This window comes from Chiloscyllium punctatum, chromosome 11 (genome assembly GCF_047496795.1).
Source record: "Chiloscyllium punctatum isolate Juve2018m chromosome 11, sChiPun1.3, whole genome shotgun sequence".
NCBI classification, from domain to species: domain Eukaryota; kingdom Metazoa; phylum Chordata; class Chondrichthyes; order Orectolobiformes; family Hemiscylliidae; genus Chiloscyllium; species Chiloscyllium punctatum.
The window spans coordinates 15280523-15301188 of record NC_092749.1 but is presented as its reverse complement, the minus strand read 5'-3'; the positions used below and the strand labels follow the sequence as shown (position 1 = coordinate 15301188).

The window sequence follows — 20666 nt, the reverse complement described above, 5'->3', positions numbered from 1 at the left end:
CTCAAACTCTGTAATCCTCTGTTAGACCTGCTCAATTGTCTCCAACTCTCTACTATAGCCACCTACACCCTGTCACTCCACCCAAGGCGCCATAATATCCAACATTCTTGTCCCTGCTCTCTTGCCCGCAAATAATGTTCTTTCTAAGCAATGCAAATGTTCCCACAGTGGTCATGCATATGTCACTGACCTCAGGTTGGCCTTAACTTATGATATCATGTGATCCTGAAATGAATGTCAAAGGGGTTGTGTTGACAAAAACTGAGAAGCAGATGTACCCCATATCTCATAACACTCAAACACCCAACACACTCTCTAAACAATAGCATTTCCTCTCATATTGCCTGATTTTCATCTCAGAACACTGTTCTGAAATCTTCCAACATTCCTGTGACTTCATTCCACCCCAATGAGGGGACTGGGATGGGAGGGCGTGAGCTACAAGAACTGGGAAAGCAATGGGTGGTGGGAGGTGGTTGAATAGATTGGAGGGTGATGAAGGTGAGAGGGGAAAAGATGGAAGGGGACTCAGGAGAGGAAGGGACAAGATGATGAAGGAAAAAGGTGGAGAGAAAGAGGCATGAAAGTAGAGAGTGAAAGATAAAAACACGTTCATTTAAAATCTCACCCAAGTCCTCATCCTGGTAGCTGATTCCACCGTTGTCATCCACACCATCCCAAGGGGTCGGGCTGTCGGCGACGGGTTCATCTCGCAAACTGGGACTTTTCTGGCTTTCATCCAGAATCTTCTGCACATCAGCCACCCAGGCCTCATGCTGCACAGTGTCCTGGGCTCTCTCGGCCGGATGAAGTGGGTGGTCAGACCCCAGAGCCGTCTCGCTCTGGGCTGGGGAGGCTTGCTCTCCGCTGCCCCCAGTAGATGCTGCCGCTGTGCTAGTCGGGTCCTCTGCTGCTGGTTCTGGGACAACTGGAGGTCGTTTCCCTTGAGGGGAGATGTTCCACGGAGACGGCGGGACAACGAGCATCAACTTTGGCTTCCTGGCGATGGGAGGGGGCGTTTTGCTGGGTGATTTGGCATTAGGGCTTTCAGGTGGCAGATTGACCTTGGCGCTGGTGACAGTGCCTTGGACAGCAGAAGCAGGACAGGCTGGCTCTGCCATGGGCTCGAGATGGTTTCCAGGCCGGGCCTCGGGCCTGTTGGAGGGAGCTGACATTGTGGGTTGCTCCATGAGGCCAGCCTTGCTTTCAGGGCTGAGGGCCGGGCAGCTGTTGGGGGCCATGTGGGCCTCAGGATGGGCCTTGGCAAGTCGGCCAAGGGAGGAAGGTCGCTGCAGCATGGCGGGCTTCCAGGGTGGAGGGGACACCGGCCGTTCAGGCTGCGGATTCAGTCGGGTGCTGTGCCCCTTCACCTGGCCCAGGAGGTCTGCCCGCTCAGTCCTCCTCACTGACCTCAGCTGCACTTTCTGCAGAGCGCTGGCTGTAATGAGGGGCAGGCCCAGCGCTGGCCTGTTGGCCTCAGGACGATCTCCCAGGGTCTTGGGCTCTTTCCCAGATGGCTGGGCCTTCACACACGCTGACCCCTTTGGATCCAGAGGGCCAGCAGGAAAGGCCGCCATAGTCAGGGGTGGGGCAGGTGGGGGCGGGGGTGGGGTCACAGTGGGCAACTGGGGTGAGAGAGGGGCCATGTTGGTCAGAGAAGGTGGAGGAGGCGGTAGGGTGGCCAGAGGGGATGGAGGATGGAGCAGGTTGGTCAGAGGGGGTGGAAGAGGGGGTAGAGTGGTCAGAGGAGGCGGAGGAGGGGGTAGGGTGGTCAGAGGAGGCGGAGGAGGGGGTAGGGTGGTCAGAGGAGGCGGAGGAGGGGGTAGGGTGGTCAGAGGAGGTGGAGGAGGGGGTAGGGTGCCCAGAAGAGGGGGAGGAGGCGGTAGGGTGTCCAGAGGAGGGGGAGGTGTCAGAAGGGGAGGATGAGGGAATAAAGTGAAAAATGGTGGTGCTGGAGGAGGGGGAGAGGAGAGGGTGGACACTGGGGGTGCCAGAGGAGGGGGAGAGGAGACGGTGGACACCGGGGTTGCCAGAGGAAGGGGAGAGGAGAGTGTGGACAGTGGGGGTGCCAGAGGAGGGGGAGAAGAGACAGTGGACACAGGGGGTGCCAGAGGAGGGGGAGAGGAGACGGTGGACACCGGGGATGCCTGAGAAAGGTGAGGGTGAAGGTCAGGGCCTATGGGTGATACCGCAGGAGTGTTTGAGGCAGCAGTGCTCACTGCTGCCCCTTGAGGCCGGGAGTCTGAAGCATTTGAGGAGAGGGAGGCAGATGATGATGAGGCTGACATGGAGGACAGCAGCGAGGATTTCCGCTCAGGGACCTTTGGCTTTGACTTTGGCTTGGCAGCCCCTGGCAATGGGCGGTGGGGGAAGGCTGGGGCTGGGTTCAGCGTGGTGGGCGTGTTGCACTGACTGGAATAGCCGCTCGAGGGGGAGGTGACAGCATGGCCCGGGCCTTTGGGCTCCACGGAGGCTCCAGGCCCAGGCGGCCCGCACTCCCAGGCTCCAGGCTGCTGCCCCTCGGGGTAATAGGCCCAGGGGTCACTGTACTCAGAGCGCAGGCTGCTGGTCTCGCTCTGTGACGGGGTGGCTGCGCTGGTGGTGTAGGCGTTACTGGCAGCAGTGGAGCGCCCGCTGCTGTTGGTGCTGCCATCGCCCCCGGAGCTGCTCTGGCTGCGGAGAGCCGTGGCCCAAGGCTCTCGGCCTTCTCCGTGAGGCTCTGGGCCTCCCTCCTGAGCTCGGAGGTTGACCTCCAGGGAGCGCTGCAGGCTGGCGATGAGGGACTCGCTCAGCACAGGCCGCCCGCCCTTGGGCCTCCTGCGCAGGGAATCAGTGCGAGCCGGGGGAAGGGGGGGCTTCTTGGTCTTCCTCAGGGAGATGCTGCGACCCAGGGAGCGGTCGCTATACTCGGGGAGGCTGACCGCGCACCGTTGACCCCTGACCTCCGAGGGCGACGTTGGAGGGCTCCAGCCGGCGGCGGAGGGAGAGCAGGGGGAAGGAGGGGCCGCTGCCCCTCGAGGTCTCCCCTCACTGCGGGCCTCCAGCTGCCCCTGGCTGAGGGGAGGCTCTGCCCCAGAGCCTGGAGGTGCCAGGGAGACTGCCGAGTCGCAGCGGGAAGGGGTCAGTGGGGTGTCCGAGGTGGGGGACAGGCGCCCGGAACCACTGCTGCCCGCACTCCAGTTGCCGCTGGAGGAACCGGGGTCATCGCGCGGAGCCCCCGGGGAGGGGGGAGGCCCGGGCTGGCCCCGCGATGTGGGAATGGCCACCACCTCGGCCTTGGAGGACAGGGTGGCCCGGGCGGAGAGCTGGGCGGGGCACATGGTGGCGCCCAGCTCATCCCCGGGGTTGCGGCGGGTCGAAGGGGAGCGGGCCCGGAGCCGGGAGTCCGTCAGGTCTTGCTTCGCTGTCACCTCCGGGTCCGGGAAACGCTCCTCAGACCGGCCCAGGGCCCCGCGTGCTTCCCCCAGCTCCTGCAGCGAGATCCTGGCACCCGGCCGCGGGAGGCTGTGGAAACGGGGCTGTTCGGTCCTGGCGCGCACTGCACCATCTCTGGCACTGCCGGCGGAAGACATGTCGGCCGATGATTGGGAGAGTTGGGCCGCAATCCCTTGGCCCTTTTGGGCTCGGATCCTCCGGACAGAAGGTGGCACTACCTTGACCTCTTCAGTTTGACAGGAGGAGTCCCTGGTGACTAACCGCCCCCTGGTGGCCTTGCTGCTTTCCAGGCGACTGATGGTGGAATAGTGACCGGCCAGGATAACAGAGTGACCTCTGGCTGGTGTCTGCCCAGAGCCTGTCAGTTAAAAACAAAGAACATCCACTGAGAAATGATAACAAAGACCAGCCCAGAACACAGCTATCAGTTAATGCAACTCCCCTATCACCTGCATTGATGTAGCACCTTCCATGCAGTTAAATATTCCAACGTGTTGAGGAGGTGCATTGTCAGAAGAGGGTTGACAATAAGTCAAAGGCAGATGAATCAAAGCCTAGCCCAAAAGGAAGGGTTTTAAGGAAGCTCGTACAAGAGGTTTAGAATCCCTACAGTGCGGAAACAGGCCATTCGGCCCAACCAGTCCACACTGATCTTCTGAAGAGTAACCCGCCCAGACCCATTCCCCTACCCTATTGCTCTACATTTACCCCTGGCTAATGCACCTAACCAACACATCCTTATGGGCAATTTAGCATGGCCAATTCACCTTAACCGCACATCTTTGGATTGTGGGAGGAACCGAAGCACCTGGAAGAAACCAGGTTCGGTGAAAGGGTTCCAGAGCTCAGGACCCATGCGGCTGAAGGTATTGGAGCGATGGCTAATCACGAAAGGCTGGAATTGGAGGAGGTCAGACAGATGGCGAGGGGTGAGACCAAGGAAGACGGGGTCAAGCATTATAGAATGGAAACTCTCCCTCTGAGGGAGCAGGTGGAGGCCATTCAGTATCAGAGTGATCAGTGAATGGGTCTTTGGGACAATTAAGGCCAAGGCTTAGACCTGGATGAACTGAAGAGGGTGACTGGCAGAAGAGGGGGAATAGCCAGGTCTAAAGGCCACAAAATGGTTAGCTCAGATGGCCAGAGCATGATGTTCATGGGGCACGATTATAGATTCAATTTGGCCCCGTACACTGTCCTCTGTAGAGTAAGTTTCATTTTCCATTTACTTTTAGATTAAGACAGTCGAGGGAGCTTTACTCCATATCAAACCCCTGAGCTGTCCCTGTCCTGGAGTGTTTGATGTAGACAATATAAGGTAGTTTTACCTTCCATTTAAACAAGTAGAGAGAGCTTTACTTTCCATTTAAAGGAGTAGAAGGAGTTTTACTTTGCATTTCAAGGAGTAGAGGTTACCAACGCATTGTTGAGCTGAGGCAGGGGTGGAGTGAGATGGAAATAGTTGTCATTATTCTGGGGAACTGAGAGGATGTTGGGTTGGAAGCCAGCACAACATTTGCCAAACTTCCAAAGGTTGGAAGAGTGGACATGCTGGGGGTGCAGTGGTTACCATACTGGGCTGGTAATCCCACAGTTGGCTGTTCAAATCCCAGCATAACATGCAACGGAAATTAAATGGAATGAAATCTGCTCATTTTGAGATAGCACAAGAAAAATAACCACACTACCCCCTTCCCCCACCCCCCTCCCACCCTGCCCTTGTTGCCAAATCCCTCTGAAACTCCAGCCTTCCTGGGTTTGTATGTAACTGACCCTCAGTGAGTCAGACAGCCATAACGTTGGCAAAGCCGACCCCTTGCGGAAGGACACACGGCAAAGCAAGTCCTTTTTGTTGGCATTACAAACACAGAAAGAAAAACACATCTTTCTGACAACTATGAGTTCAGCAAGTGTGTTGAAGGCAGTCCCTGCACAGTGAGAAGCATCATTTTCCAAAGCCAGATGATGGGAGGTTAATATTCCCCCCCATAAATCCCCCTGGCCTTCAGGGCTTGTGACTGTCCACCCGCATCTCAGATTTCTGCTCCTTCATACCCAAGGCTACTTGGTGAACATCTCCAAAACTGCTTGGCTGTGGAAAACAATACTGAGGAGCCCTGTGTCTATACACACCCTCAGACACAGCACAGATAGATGCCCCTGACACATATACCCGTGCAAAGTTAGGCCATTTGGCCCATTTAAACATGGCTGATATGATCCGGGTGATTGATCCACCTTCAGACCTTTCAGCTTCCCCAGCATCTTTTCCTTAGGGATGGCCACTAAACTCACCTCTGCCCCTGAATCTCTTGAGGTTCTGGGATGCTGCTGGTGTCTTCCACTGTGTAAATTGAGGCAAAGGAAACTGAGGCATTCAATGCCTCTGCCCTTCCTTTTTTTCACTATTTTTTCACTCTCCTGCCTCATTTTCCAGGGATCCAATGTCCACTCTTGCTTCTCTCTTACCTTTTAGATATCTAAAAGAACTCTTGTAATCGTCTTTTATATTACCAGCTAGCTTACCATCATAGCTCATCTTCTCTTTCCTTATTGTTTTCTTTTAGTTATCTTCTGCTGGTAATTTAAGGTTTCGCACTAATTTTCACCTCATCATATGCTCTCTCTCTCTCTCTCTCTCTCTCTCTCTCACACACACACAAACGACCACTTAGTAATAACATGAGGAATCCCATACCCGCACTCATCCAGCCCTCTGGCTCAGAAACACTGGGACCAATCTGCTGGCTGTGACTAGTTATGGTAACAGTGCGCAGTGGCTAAAGCTGGGGTCTTGCTCTCTATAACTCACTTGGTTATTTTCGGGTGCACTTAGACAATGCGTGCAACCAGAGTATTTGGTTACACACTGGCACATTTCAGCACACAGCCTGATTGTAAACATCCACCTAAGACACATACCAACACAAACTCGCCAATGACCACTACACACACTCACCAATGCACTTGCACACACAGACTGGCACAATCACTAACACACACTCCCTTGTGCACACTCGCCAACACACAGACATCCTCATTCACACTCCTCGAACAATTAATCAGACCCACAAGTTATTTTAATGTTTTATTAGCAATTGTGATTAACTTTGAACTTTTAATGTATTTTCTGTCAACCTCTAGGTCTGTTCCTCAGGCACAGTCGAAAGCTTTGGGAAGTTCTGAGATTGTGAAAAGTACGATACAAATGCAAATCTACTAATTTCGTTTAGTTTGTTTGGATGATAGTAATTAATAGACCTGAGTCATCACATGAACTCATCACAATATTTAACTCACATTGAGTATTACCATCCTGTAACAGTCACAAACAGGTACTAAGTGGAGATGGGGTTTAGTAAATTGTAAGGACAGGTTTAACAAATGTGGACTCTATCCCCTTCATTATAAAGAATGGATGGATGGTTCAATCAAGGTGTTTAAACGTTGAAAGGATTTGACAGAATACGAAGTGGTATTGTGAATTGCCGTGCTAAGTTGCCCCATTATGTCCAGGGATGTGTAGGTTAGGTGCGTTAGCTACAGAAAATATAGGGTAGGCGGTTGGGTCTGGGTGGGACACTCTTCAGCGGATCGGTGTGGATCTGTTGGGCCGAATGGCCTGTTTCCACAATGGGGATTCTATAAAAACGTAGTGCTCACTTGAACCTGCCATACAGAATAATACCAGTAGATGGAGCTGCAAGAAGAACTGAGGCAACAGCACGGAGAGGTGTTCATAGAAGCAACCACTGCCATTGTTACATTCTGATCTTTGTCAAACTGTTCAAGACACATTGAACTGGTTCCCCTGACGGGAGGAGTCAAGAGAAGACATGACCTCAGGGCATGTCAGGATGCATCAATGAACAGCACGGAGTGGCTGGGTGATCTGGGATTTTACTATGCCCACTTGGCTCAGTATCTCTCAGGTTGGAGCTTAACAGACTGAGCTGTCAGTGAGGGATAGAAAGGACTGAGAACAGGCCTCAGAAAGCCTGAGAAATTCTCAAGCACTTTCTCCTTCTGTCCAGAGAACACTGTTCTCCCTGGAACTTTTGACTGCAGGCTATCAGACTGTATTGGCAGGAGGTGGATGGTAACTACCAGTTAAATATGCACACTCGGGGACAGACAGATAGACACACACACAGACTCTCTCACACACACATATACAGAGTGACAGATGAGCGAGGGGAGGGCTGGGAATACAGTGCTGATTAGCCATACCTAGTTCCTTCTGGACGGTGTCAGGTAGCCCGGTGATTGTCTTTCGCCGTTTGATTCTCGTAGTCCGTCTCAGCGCGGTGTCTGAGCGGACAAGAGAGCGCCTGGTGCCCGCCTGGCGATCGAAGCTCTCGCCTGGTAGGAAAGCAGCACAGCAAGTAAACGCAAGCGTTATGACACACAGTGACCGCCGTACTGAGTCATTACACCTGCAACTGTTTGGCTAGGTGACTCCAGTTTGGGCCAACTTTGCTTTTACCTGAGCACTCTATTGTACCAGAGCAGCTACGTTTGAGGTCAACTGGGGTCAGAGACACAGGAGCAGGAGGAAACCTCACAGCCCTTTCCCAATAATCAACGGGATCTTCTCCCACAATTCCAAGTCCCCACCTGGTTTCCATGTCCCTTCATTTCCGTGGTGCCCAATCATCTATCAACCTCCAGATGCTGGGGCAGGGAATTCCTAAGATTTACAATGCTGAGTGAAGGAATTTCCCTTCACCTCGATCTGAAATGGAACACCCCCTTATCCTGAGCCTTTGCCTCCCCCTCCCCACTTAGTCCACAACCTCCAAATTGGGGCTAACAGCCTCTCAGCATCTACCCTGTCAGGACCTATAAAATATTGGCCGTGTTACTAGACTACAGAAACCTGCACTGGTAAATATTCCTCCCTCATATCCTGTTTGTGGCCTCTTACTGTGCACAAATGGCTTCTTTGTTTCCTACATGAGAACACTGACCAATCAAGTACTCCCCTGTCTAACACACTTTGAGATGGCCTGAATTTGAGAGAGGTGCTTGGGAAATGCAGGTCCTTTCACCAACCATGTTCCAATCTAAATGTGAGAGTGCCAAGGTGCCATTGATTTTTTTTTTGTCCCAAGGGAATTCAGGTCAAGAGACAAGTTTGAAGGAAATGGGGATGAAGAGAGTAATTGATAAATGCGTTATTAGAAAGAAGGACCTTGTTGGAAGGAGAAACGTGTCACTGAAGCTTCTTGCCTTACACTCATCAGGACAAACACAAGAATGCCAAATTTCAAATGATCGTAGCAATTTATACGACAGGAGAAAATTATGCTAATTGGTTGGCTGAGGTGTTGCCATGGAGAAAACAATGGGGCTGCCTGAGCTCCTGTATAATTCAAAAAAGGTTCATGGGTTGAATATATTGTTTGCAAAGAACAGGTTCCTATCTATGAATGTATGTAACTTCTAGCGTTTGATTTTCTTAAATTGATTGTTAGTCTAGCTATTAGTGTCCTCAGGATTATTCAGTATGTGCTACCCAATCATTAAACCACAATTTATAGTAGACATTTAGTTTTACAACAGCTTGTTGAGTAGATTAGATTAGATTACTTACAGTGTGGAAACAGGCCCTTTGGCCCAACAACTCCACACTGACCCGCCGAAGCGCAACCCACCCAGACCCATTCCTCTACACTTACCCCTTCACCTAACACTATGGGCAATTTAACATGGCCAATTTGCCTGACCTGCACATTTTTGGATTGTGGGAGGAACCGGAGCACCCGGAGGAAACCCATGCAGACACGGGGAGAATGTGCAAACTCCACACAGTCAGTTGCCTGAGACGGGAATTGAACCCGGGTCTCTGGCGCTGTGAGGCAGCAGTGCTAACCACTGTGCCACCATGCTGCCCAAGAGTCTGTACTCTTGTGTTGTGTGAATGACCTTGAGAACTTATTGCAGTCAGTCGCTGCAATGTATGACCCAGCCATAAGAAAGGGATCTAGCAGAACCTTATTGGTGTTTTCATTATGTACAAACAGAATCTATTGAGATCAGGAGCAGAGCAACCCATGAAGGCACTGCCTGAATGGGTAATGGAATATGTCCAACTAGACCTATGTCCAACCACCTCTGAACATCAGTCCACCTTCATATAGCATGTAGAAACAGCATCCACTACATCTTGTTGCTGGCTGCCTCAGGGTCAGTCACCAGGCCCAATCATAAGGGAAGACGAATAGGAGAAAACAAATTCCTCTGTACCCAGAGACAGGTTGGAAGGTGGACCTCGCTAATGCAAGTTGTGGTTCAGGCAAGTAGTGTAGTTGGGAAGCTGGATAAGAACCTGAGAGGAAAGGATGGGTGTTGGGAGTGGCAGATGAAGGAGGGCTGGAAGCATAAGATGTACATGGCCTAGTTGGGCTGAATGGCCTGTTTCTGTGCTCTACAGTCCCTGAAACAGGATTATTGTAGTTACTGTGATTGGGGAGGGGTGGGGAGGACATTGTAGACTGTATGGGTAAGGATGAACCAAATGGACCAAAGAGAACCTCTCTCACTTTCTCTCCTAATGTGTGTGAGAGTTGCTGTAATGTCCTGGTGGGACAGAACTATCGTGGGAGAACTTGAATCAATCCTACCCCCTTTGGATGTTGCCTGGTCTCATCATTTATGAAACAGAATCTAAGCACAGCAAGAGGCCATTCATGCTGTAGTGTTTGTACTGGCTCTCTCTGCAAGAGTTCAGTTAGTCCCCTTCACTGACCCTTTCCCCAAAACCATACTGGTTTCTCATTCTGAATGCCATAAGAATTTGGTTTACGACAATCAATGGTGGTTACGTGGTCACCATTAGGTTTGCTCCCGATTCTAGATTTTTATTGAATTCAAATTTAACAAAGTCCTTGGGTGAGATTTGAACCCATGTTACCAGAACAGTGGTCTGGGCTCTGAATTACTAGCCCAGTGACAATATCACTAGACCACCACCTTTCTGTAGGAGCCTTCTTTCACGGTACTTCATTAAACCATATTAGCCCATTCTTTGAATTTATTTTTGCCTCATTCAGCTACCCCTCAAAAATCTTTATGTCAGTTACTCAAACTACAACTTTTGGTTTTGAGTTCTATATTTCCTGTGTTTCTATTACACTGCCATTAACTTACCAAGTGCACCATTCTGGAGTTTGCCCAAGAGATTTCATTAAGAAAGTTGTTAATGATTATTAAGGTCAGGTTTCATGGTGATTTTATATACAACAGACAGTGTAATGCACCAATCTGATCAAAATGTGAAGGTCACTGCCTACTGCAATGTAAAGGTGCCACCACCCTTCCAGCTCCTTCTATATCCCCGTCACTGTATGAAGGTCTTTTGCCGGGCCTCACCCACATACCTGTTACATTGATTGGGACCACGTCACTCTGTACTGCCTGGGCTTGTTGGCGCATCCTCTCCTCTGGTGTGGGCAGTGGCAGGGCCTTGGTCCAGTTGGTCTGGACATCAATCTCGGAGAGGTCACCGGGGACTGGAGTTTTAGATCTCCTGGAATAGTGCAGCTTTTCCTCCTTGGCAGATGAGACTGTGGACTTCATGCGGAGCACAAAAGACATATTTAGGAAGATGAGACAGCCACTTGCTCCGAGAAACTTATCCCTATTGGTCATCCTTCTCCCTTCCCCTGTTGTATCCCATTTCTCTCTGTGGGGACAGAAGCAGGCTATTCATACCCTCCAATTTGTTTCACCTTCCAACTAAACCTTGCCTGACTCCATTCACCTGGCTTGGTACTGTAAACCTTAATTGCTTCACCAACAAAAATCTATCAATCTTAGTTTGGAACTTTCTTAATGTACCCCCCTCCCACTCTTCAGTAAAGGAAAGAGTTCTCGATTTCCATTATTCTTCAAGTGAAGAAGTGCTTCCAGAAAAGACCCACTCTAGTTTTAAGCTGACGTCCTCGTAATCTCTCCAGTTGTCCTAAACCCATTCAGATGGTGTAGTTCAATAGCCCTTCCCTATTAATACTGTGAGATCAGTTTTCCTCTCGTTTCTGTTTCTCTTCATTTTCTCTGCAAACCCCACCTCCATGATCATGACTCCCCATTGGGCACCAGTCCCAAGGTATTTCTCCATGATCATGACTCCCCATTGGGCACCAGTCCCAAGGTATTTTATCAATTCCTTACATGTAAGTTTGGATAGTATGGAAGGCCACCACATCTGAACCTTCTCCTTCTGTAATCACTCTCACGTTCTCAGAGAGTGGATGGAGAGCTGACGGTTAGAGGACAGTTGGGCAATGGTCAGGGAGAACATTCCGGAGCGATTGGGAATGTCCTTGGCGTTGAAATCTAGGATGTTCTTCTTCTGCACTGCTCAACGTGGACAGCATTTCCCAAACCCATGAGCTTCATCACAAGGGCAGCAGACATCTGCTCTCTCCTCCAAGTCACATACCATCTTGGTTTGCAAATTATATCACTGTTGCTGGATCTAAAATCCTAGAAACCCTAACCCTGACGCTACCAGCACTGTCAGGGTCCCCACATAACATGGACTGCAGCGATTCCTGAACGCAATTCACCATTACCTTCTCAAGGGCAATTAAGGATAGACAAACAATGCAGGCCTAGCCAGCAGAGGTCACACCCCTGAATTAATAAGAAAAAACATACAAAGGGGCTTAACATGTTGAGATATGGTGGAACACCTAGCCCATGACTCTATATCCACTGGGTGACAACTTGCTACAACTTTCTCAATTAAACCTAACACCCCAATTCTAAAACCTGTGTACCCAATACAGTAAGAAAAAGAAATTCATTTGTTACTACACAGTTCTGAACCATCTGAAGTAGAATAGTAACCATCTGCTCCCAGCCTGGACGTACAAATGGTCAGTTAGTTCTGATAATCAAAATCACGGGTTGCAATGACAACGTTGCTGCTTTAAACTTTATTAGTGCTTGATTTTGGGAGTGGGAAGGGTGGGGTTCGAGTGACGGCAGGGCTTGGGGCTGGGAATTGGAACACTGGGTCCAATTGTTGTCTTTTGTGAAGCCTGAATGCTGCAGCCTTACAGATGGGAGGAGCCCAGGACAGAATGAAGCAGTCAGCTGGGGGTAGGAATCAGTGAATCTCCAGCGCACTGTTAATGTGACCACAACTCAGTCTAGCAACAGTCTGATTTGATGTCCCTTTTTAAAAATGTAATTACAAACAGCAAAACTCTGTCCGTGACCACACTCAGGATTGAGGCATCAGAACCCAAACGTCGGAAAATAAAAAAGCAAAAGTTACTCTTCTGTTCTGCTGACAGGAAGACGCCCCCATGTAGACGGACAGTTCACTGTCTGATGGCTACAACACCAGTCTATAGCACTGTACAACAGTGCCAGTATTAGCTGCCAGTATTACCTCCACACACTTTACCTCAGGTCAATTATCATCTATTTGCAGGTCCCTACAAGCAGTTTGATGGTTTCGCCACTATTCCAGAGACTGGTTAGTGATCGGGGCTCCATGCACAAAACTGATCTCCCCCTCTGGCTCAGCAAGGTCAATGAGGATAGCAGTCCATTGACATTTCTTCATTCTTGAGTGGAGGAGGTTGGGACCTCTCTTCCTCCCTAGGGCAGTGGGGAAGAGAGACAAGCGGGGAGGGGGGTAGGATATCAGGGTTTAATCATAGCCCTGGGAACTGACCAAAATCCAAGGCCTGTATCTGCCCTGTCAGGGAACTGGTTACTGGGGAAGGGAGGGGAGAAGAGAGGATGGATTGTGTTGGGGGTGGGGGAGGGGAGTGCAGACACTTTCAGTGAGGGATTTGATTTTTAGTAGGACACATGGGAGCGTTGGAGGCTGAGGGGTGACTTTATAGATGTTTACAAAATTATGAGGGGCATGGATAGGATAAATAGGCAAAGTCTTTTCCCTGGGCTCGGGGAGTCCAGAACTAGAGGGCATAGGTTTAGGGTGAGAGGGGAAAGATATAAAAGAGACCTAAGGGGCAACTTTTTCACGCAGAGGGTGGTACGTGTATGGAATGAGCTGCCAGAGGATGTGGTGGAGGCTGGTACAATTGCAACATTTAAGAGGCATTTGGATAGGTATATGAATAGGAAGGGTTTGGAGGGATATGGGCCGGGTGCTGGCAGGTGGGACTAGATTGGTTGGGATATCTGGTTGGCGTGGACGGGTTGGACCGAAGGGTCTGTTTCCATGCTGTACATCTCTATGACTCTGTGACATGGTGTCATCTTGTCACATTGTATGGGTGCAGGGCCAGGGTCAGGCATGACTGGCCCCAGTGCTGCTCCGCACTCAGGCTCCCCCATCCCCAGCCTGGTCTGAGCTCAGAAACCCCATCCCCACCCTGAGTTCAGAAACCCCTCCACCCCTACCCAAGCCCAGAGGCCCCATTTATTATGTACTCATATAGCTCCCTTGTCCTACCCTCACTGTGTGTGTACAGTCTGATTGGCTAACAAAGCAGGGGCTCTTGCGTAAGAGACCCGTCTTGGGAGTTGTGTGTATGGGGTGCGTGGATTAAGGTCGTCCTAATTCAATTATCCAGAGAGATCACAAAGCTGCCTGAATTTCAGCAGCCAATCATTTCTTCCAAAGCTTCCATCTCCATTGCTCCTCCTAGACCTTACTCCAACGGCTGGTCTCCCTGATCTGATGTGAAATTCCCAACTTACCTCAGAATCTACTGAACACTTTCCCCTAACTGTTTCATGTGAAAACTCCTTGTTTTAGGGACCTCTGTGTTGAAAATCCCAACTCACTCCTGCATTTTTCCCACATTAACCCTCCACCAAGAATTCCTCCATTCACTGCACACTCACAGGTTCAGGGCAATCATTATCCACCGACACTGGGGTACAGTTTAACAAGCAGCTGCAAGCAGGAGGCTAACAATGTCTGAGGTAGGAGCAGATGGCAATATGACAAGCAACACTGAAACCCTCACCCTCTACCTCCCAGTGGAGAGGAACCTTTTCAAGAAGGTCTGAGAGACACACAAACACACACCTCTGTTCTGAAAGGCTCACACTATTAGTATCTGGCAGGTGATTTCACTGCAGTGACTGTGATCCTTGACCACACAGTGCAAATCCTCACTTCTCTACCCATAATAAACACTGCAAGGCAGGCGTGAGTCAGTCAGTGAACACTGTCACCTATGTACGTCTTAATACTGCCACCTCAGCCCACATCTCTGGATCTTTCACTTTCTCTCTGCTGTTCAGGATGGCTACTTGCTGGCAAAACATTAGACTGTGCTCAGAGTGCTGTGGGCGAAGAGGTTAGTTTCAAGAGTGGGTGCAGGTACAGTGGGCAGAATGGCCTCCTCCAGCACTGGAACAAATCTGTGACGTGAAATTAATGAACAGCAGCAATTGCTGGAGCAACTTATAGAAATGTATAAAATCATGATGGGCACGGATAGGGTGAAAAGCCAAGGTCGTTTTCTCAGGGTAGGGGAGTCTGATACTAGAGGTTTAAGGTGAGAGGGAAAGAGTTAAAAGGGACCTAAGGGGCAACATTTTCATGCAGAGGGTGGTGCATATATGGAATGAACTGCCAGAGGAAGTAGAGGTAGATAGTACAATTACAACATTTAAAAGGCATCTGGGATGGGTACAGGAATGGGAAGGGTTTAGAGGGATATGGGCCAAATGTTGGAAAATGGGACTAGACTAACTTAGGATATCTGGTCGGCATGGACAAGTTGGACCGAAAGGTCTGTTTCAGCCCTGTACATCCTAATGACAGGGAAGTGAAGGCTGAGTTAGGGAGATCTTTGATTGGCATGGGTGTCAAGTGTTATGGGGTTAATAAAATGGCTGATGCATGACACACAACAAGGGAGTTGCATTCGGACAGGATGCACTCCCAGAATACATTGTAAAACTGAAAGGGTTCTATTAAAAATGCATTAATGAAATGATATGAGTGCTTTCTTCTGTCTTGTGGGATCAGTGCCTGGCAGTGACAGGTAGGTCTCTGGATTGGTTAAGCCTCAGAAATCATATACCAGATACTAATGCCCTAAAGCTTTCTGAACAATCACTCACTAAATAGCCAAGGTGGTGGTGGGGGGGTGGGCATGTTTTGTAAATCAGAGCTTGATATGTTGGGAAGTGAAGACATGGAGAAGCATCTGTGATGTGGAGCACTACTTAGAGAGGTCCTCATGGAAAACACTGATTGGGATCATTGTCTATAAAACTAGCAACGTTAATTTGGAAGGTACCCCAAATATGTTACCAAGAGATTAATTTCAAATAGAAATCAGTGATTTTCATTCAAAGGTCAGTCATTAAAGGCAGTGTGAACTGAGACATAGGGACCAGATGGGCACATACTCCATTCCATTAGCCTGACTGTCCTGATTTAAAAAAAACAGAAGAGGAATTACATTTCCCCAGTGTTTTACATGATCACTGGTCTCAAATACTTTGCAGCCAATGAGGTACTTTGTGAAATCTGGTCACTGTTGCAATGCAGTTGCCAATTTGAACACCCACAGACAGCAACGTGCCAACAATTAGGGATATCGACTTAGAGATAACTATTGGCAAGGCCACTAGGGAACAACTCCCCTGTTTCACTCTAACGTCTCTTGTGTCTAGGGGTGCGCAGGCGAGATGGGTTAGCCTTGGGAAATGCAGGGTTATAGGGACAGGGTGAAGGGGTAGTTTTGGGTAGGTTGCACTTGGGAGGATTGGTGTGGTTCCGATGGAGCAAGTGGCCTGCTTCCACACTGTAGGAATTCCATGATTCTTCAAAGTAACGCCATGGGATCTTTTACATCCAGCTGAAAAGGGTGACTTCTCACCTGGAAGAAGGCACCTTTGACAGTGCTGCACTCCCTCAGTGCTGCAGTGGAGTGGCAGCTTTTGTGCTCAAGCCTTGAAGTAGGCTTTGAACTCAGGACCTTGCACCTCTGGGGTGAGACAACTACCAGATGGAGCCACAGGCTGATCTCCAATAAGGTTAGAATTGGGCTGTTTTGTGGTGCCATAGACTCAAGGCAGCTACACAGTAATCCGCACTCCCAGCAAACATAGGTGGAGGTTCATAACATCAAAGGGCATTAGGGTCAACTGACTTACTGATACTCCCAATTCAGGGTCATGCGTGTGGAGGGTACACTGTTAACTAAAGCAGAATGTGTTCAGCCACTGTGGATCATCACCCCAGGATCACTAAAGAACCAGTGGTTTCAAGGACATTAAGGGCTGGGGAGTTAGGCAGGCATCAAAAGCAATATACACAGCAATAACAGCGCTTGCCGAGCAAAATGTCATATCCAGCCAAGCAATTAATGATTCCAGATGTGATTCGGCGTAAAACATCTTCTTACTGAGGGGTGCACAATGGCTGGTGCTATATGAATGCAATGGAAGAGGCTGCAGGAACCCAGGTTGGTGGGGAGGGATAGTCAGGGATTGCACAGGGCTCAGGGTCTGGAAGGGACTGCAGGCAGGGCTGACACAAGCAAAGCAGTTTGCTGAGTTAGTGTGCGGAGCGTGTGTACCTGGCTGTTCCATGGAGTCAAATGGCAGCAGAAACTAAGGCAGCTTAAGAAGTTATGTTGCTGGAGTGAAAGAACAGAACAAAGGAAAGAGAGAACAAAAAAAAAGTGACTAAAATAGAGAAACAAAGGTGCAGTTAAAATTCCCAATGGTAAAATTCCCACGGTAAAGATAAGCATGTCTTTTTAAATGGGTTAGTTCCTTTATACAGAACTCAATAACGCCCACCTGAATGCATTAGTGTGACCTGTGCACAAGGATACCATAGAGGAGTAGCAATCAGTTCAGGGACAGTCAGATTTTAAATGCCACTTTTAGAATTAGAAACATTTTGATTTCAGCACTGAAAAATGCTTGAACTCTGCTCTCAGAAATGATGGATGTGAAGAAGCTTAAATATGATCCCAGCCAACCTGAAATCTTTAGGTGTATTGGGCAGTATTTATTGTTCTTCTCTAGTTGCCTTCAGGACATTAAGATTCAACCGCACGGAGTGGGATGGCAGTGAGATATTGTCCAGGCCATGTGTGGATGACACAACCTGTCATGGGTGTGATCGAAACTCATGCTGATCGAGGATTATAACTACTACTTTAAAAGTAAGTATTCTGCTGGGCAAAAGACTTGTATTTGTATAGCGCCTTTCATAACTGCTGCGTGTCACAATACACCTTACAAGCCAGTGATATACTTTCAAAGTGTAGTCACTGTTGTAGGAAGTGCAGCAGTGGATTTATGCACAGCAAGCCCCTAGAAACAGTCAAGTGATAATGACCAGATACTGATGCTGATAAAGTGATCAAAATTGGTGAGGGCAACAAGAAGAACTCTTCTGTTCTTCTAGATGGTGACATGACACACTTAGATTCATCAAATAAAAAGCAGACAGGAACTCAATTTACCACCTAATCTGAAAGATGGTGCCATTGATGGTCCATCACTCCCGAAAACTGAGTTCTTACTTTTAGTTTCTGGAGTGGGGCTTGGACTATAACCTGCATTGGTATCCGTTGGACGACAAGTGTCCTGAACAGTCATCAATCTAACTCTGTTTCTCTCTCAGTGGGTGCTGCTTAATTTGGAGATAGTGAGGACTGCAGATGCTGGAGTCAGAGTTAATAAAGTGCGGTGCTGGAAAAAGGTGCTGCAGGTCAGGCAGCATCCAAGTTGGCGTTTCAGGCAGGGCCCTGCATCAGGACTCATGTTGCTTAATTTGCTGACTACGTCCAGCAAGATTTCCTTTTCTTTCCGATTTCCAACATCTACAGCATCTGTCTTCATATGTTATGGTTCTGGGTCATGGTAAGACTCCCAGGATTTGGGCTCTTGTGGTGCAATGGTAGTGCCCCTTCCTCTGAACTCGGAGACCTGGGTTCAAGTCCCGCCTGCTCCAGAGATGTGTTATAACACATCTGACCAAGTCGACTAGAAAATATCCAAGGATCCCAGGGTGTAACATCGTATGGAATTGAGAGCAGGAGCTAAACGGGTAAAATTCTCTCTGGTTGCTTTGCACACTCATTTTCTAAGACATTTCTTATCTCACTGAATGAGGGTTCAAAGGAAATATGGATTATTCAGTTTAATGTCACCAGTGTTTAAGTGGGGAGATGTGAGAGTTTAGGTTCACATGCACTCACCCCAAAGTTCCACACACCACTCCCAAGAAGATATCACCACATGATATTCTTCGTTAGAGTCTGGGTGCTGGAAATGCAAGTCAAGGTGCAAAGTCGCAACAAAGTGCTTGATAAAGGTCTTTCATTAGTCTTACCACTTGCTCCTGATCCTCTTCCTCATCCAGGCAACTGGCTGAGTGATGGGATGATGGCGAGGTGAATATTGGACTCTGTGAGTAATACTGGGAACTGCGAAAACCATCCTTCCTTAGTTTATCGCAATCTGCAGACAGAGAGAGAAAGACAGAGGGCACGTCTGAGAGCAGCATAGGTCTAAACTGTACCATATGTTAGAATCAAAATCAGTTTGACTTTTACTAGAATTCACATCGACACTGACTGACACTCAGGAAATACCAGATACCAGAGTTTGCAACACAGATGTGAGGCAGCTGAGACTCCATGTTGAACATACCCAGACCAGTACTCCTTGTTACCTTGGTGGTACAGACAGGAATTCCTGCAAGATCCCAGATTTGGCCTCCTGAGCCAGGATAGTGAGAGAACTGGAACCAATACAGAGAAAGCTGGAGAAACTCAGCAGGTCATACAGTCATAGAGATGTACAGCACCAAATCAGACCCTTTGGTCCAACTCGTCCATGCCAACCAAATATCCTAACATAATCTAGTCCCACCTGCCTGCACCTGGCAAAGATCTCTCCAAACCCTTCCTATTCATATACCCATCCGGATGCCTTTTAAATGTTGCAATTGTACTAGCCTCCACCATTTCTCTGGCAGCTCATTCCATACACACAGCACCCCCTGCGTGAAAAAGTTGCCTTAAGTACCTTTTAAATTTTCCCCCTCTCACGCTAAACCTATGCTCTCTACTTCTGGATTCCCCAGTCACAGGGAAAAGTCCTTTTCCATTTACCCTATCCATGCCCCTCATGATTTTGTAAACCTCTCAGCTTCCGACGCTCCAGCGAAAACAGCCCCATCCTGTTCAGCCTCTCCCTATAGCTCAAATTCTCCAACCCTGACAACATCCTTGTAAATCTTTTCTGGACCCTTTCAAGTTTCACAACATCCTTCCAATAGGAAGGAGACCAGAATTGCACATAATATTCCAACAGTGGCCTAACCAATGCCCATTGGCCCATCTGATCAAGATCCCGTTGTAATCGGAGGTAACCTCCTTTATGCCTCCAATTTTGGTGTCATCTGCAGACTTACTAATTATACCTCCTATGTTCACATCCAAATCATTTATATAAATGACAAAAAACATTGTCGAACGTCTTACTGAAATCCATTTAGATCACGTCCACCATTCTGCCCTCATCAACCCTCTCCATTACTTCTTCAAAAAACTCAAATCAAGTTAGTGAGACATAATTTCCCATGCAAGAAGCCATGTTGATTATCCTTAATCAGTCCTTGCCTTTCCAAATACATGTACATCCTATCCCTCAGGATTCCTTCCAAAAATCTACCCACCACTGACATCTGGTTCACTGGTCTATGGTTTCCTGGCTTTTCCTTACCACCTTTCTTAAATAGTGGCACCATGTTAGCCAACCTCCAATCTTCCGGCACCTCACCTGTGACTAGCGCTGATAGAAATATCTCAGCAAGGGGCCCAGCAATCACTTCCTGAACTTTCCAGAGCTCTAGGATACACCTGATCAGGTCCTGGGGATTTATCCACCTTTACGCATTTTAAAACATCCAGCACCTCCTCCACTGTAATATGGACATTAATCAAGATGTCATTGTCTATATCTCTACATTCTATATCTTCCATGTCCTTCTCCACAGTAAACACTGATGCAAAATACTCGTTTAGTATGTCCCCCAACTCCTGTGGCTCCACACATAGGCCGCCTTGCTGATCTTTGAGGGGCCCTATTCTCTCCCTAGTTACCCTTTTGTCCTTAATGTATTTATACTTTCCCTTTGGATTCTCCTTAATCCTATTTACCAAAACTGTCTCATGACCCCTTTTTGCCCTCCTGATTTCCATCTTAGGTATACTCCCCTACTTCCTTTATACTCTTCTAAGGATTCA

At 48.7% G+C, this 20666-nt stretch overlaps 1 protein-coding gene across 9 annotated transcripts in view; it reads right to left on the bottom strand.

The window, feature by feature from the left end:
- LOC140482751 (NHS-like protein 1) overlaps positions 1–20666 on the bottom strand; it is a 265348-nt gene that overhangs the window by 9600 nt on the left and 235082 nt on the right. For 6 of the 9 annotated variants that reach the window (XM_072580334.1, XM_072580337.1, XM_072580342.1 and 3 more), the window contains exons 3-7: positions 18746–18873; positions 16974–17033; positions 10818–11010; positions 7666–7797; positions 629–3793 (exon numbers count right to left, since the gene is read on the bottom strand). In XM_072580334.1, coding sequence (XP_072436435.1) covers positions 629–3793; positions 7666–7797; positions 10818–11010; positions 16974–17033; positions 18746–18873 — 3678 coding nt within the window. The remainder of the gene's footprint in view (positions 1–628; positions 3794–7665; positions 7798–10817; positions 11011–16973; positions 17034–18745; positions 18874–20666) is intronic. The other 3 variants (XM_072580335.1, XM_072580339.1, XM_072580336.1) reach the window with 2 other exon arrangements.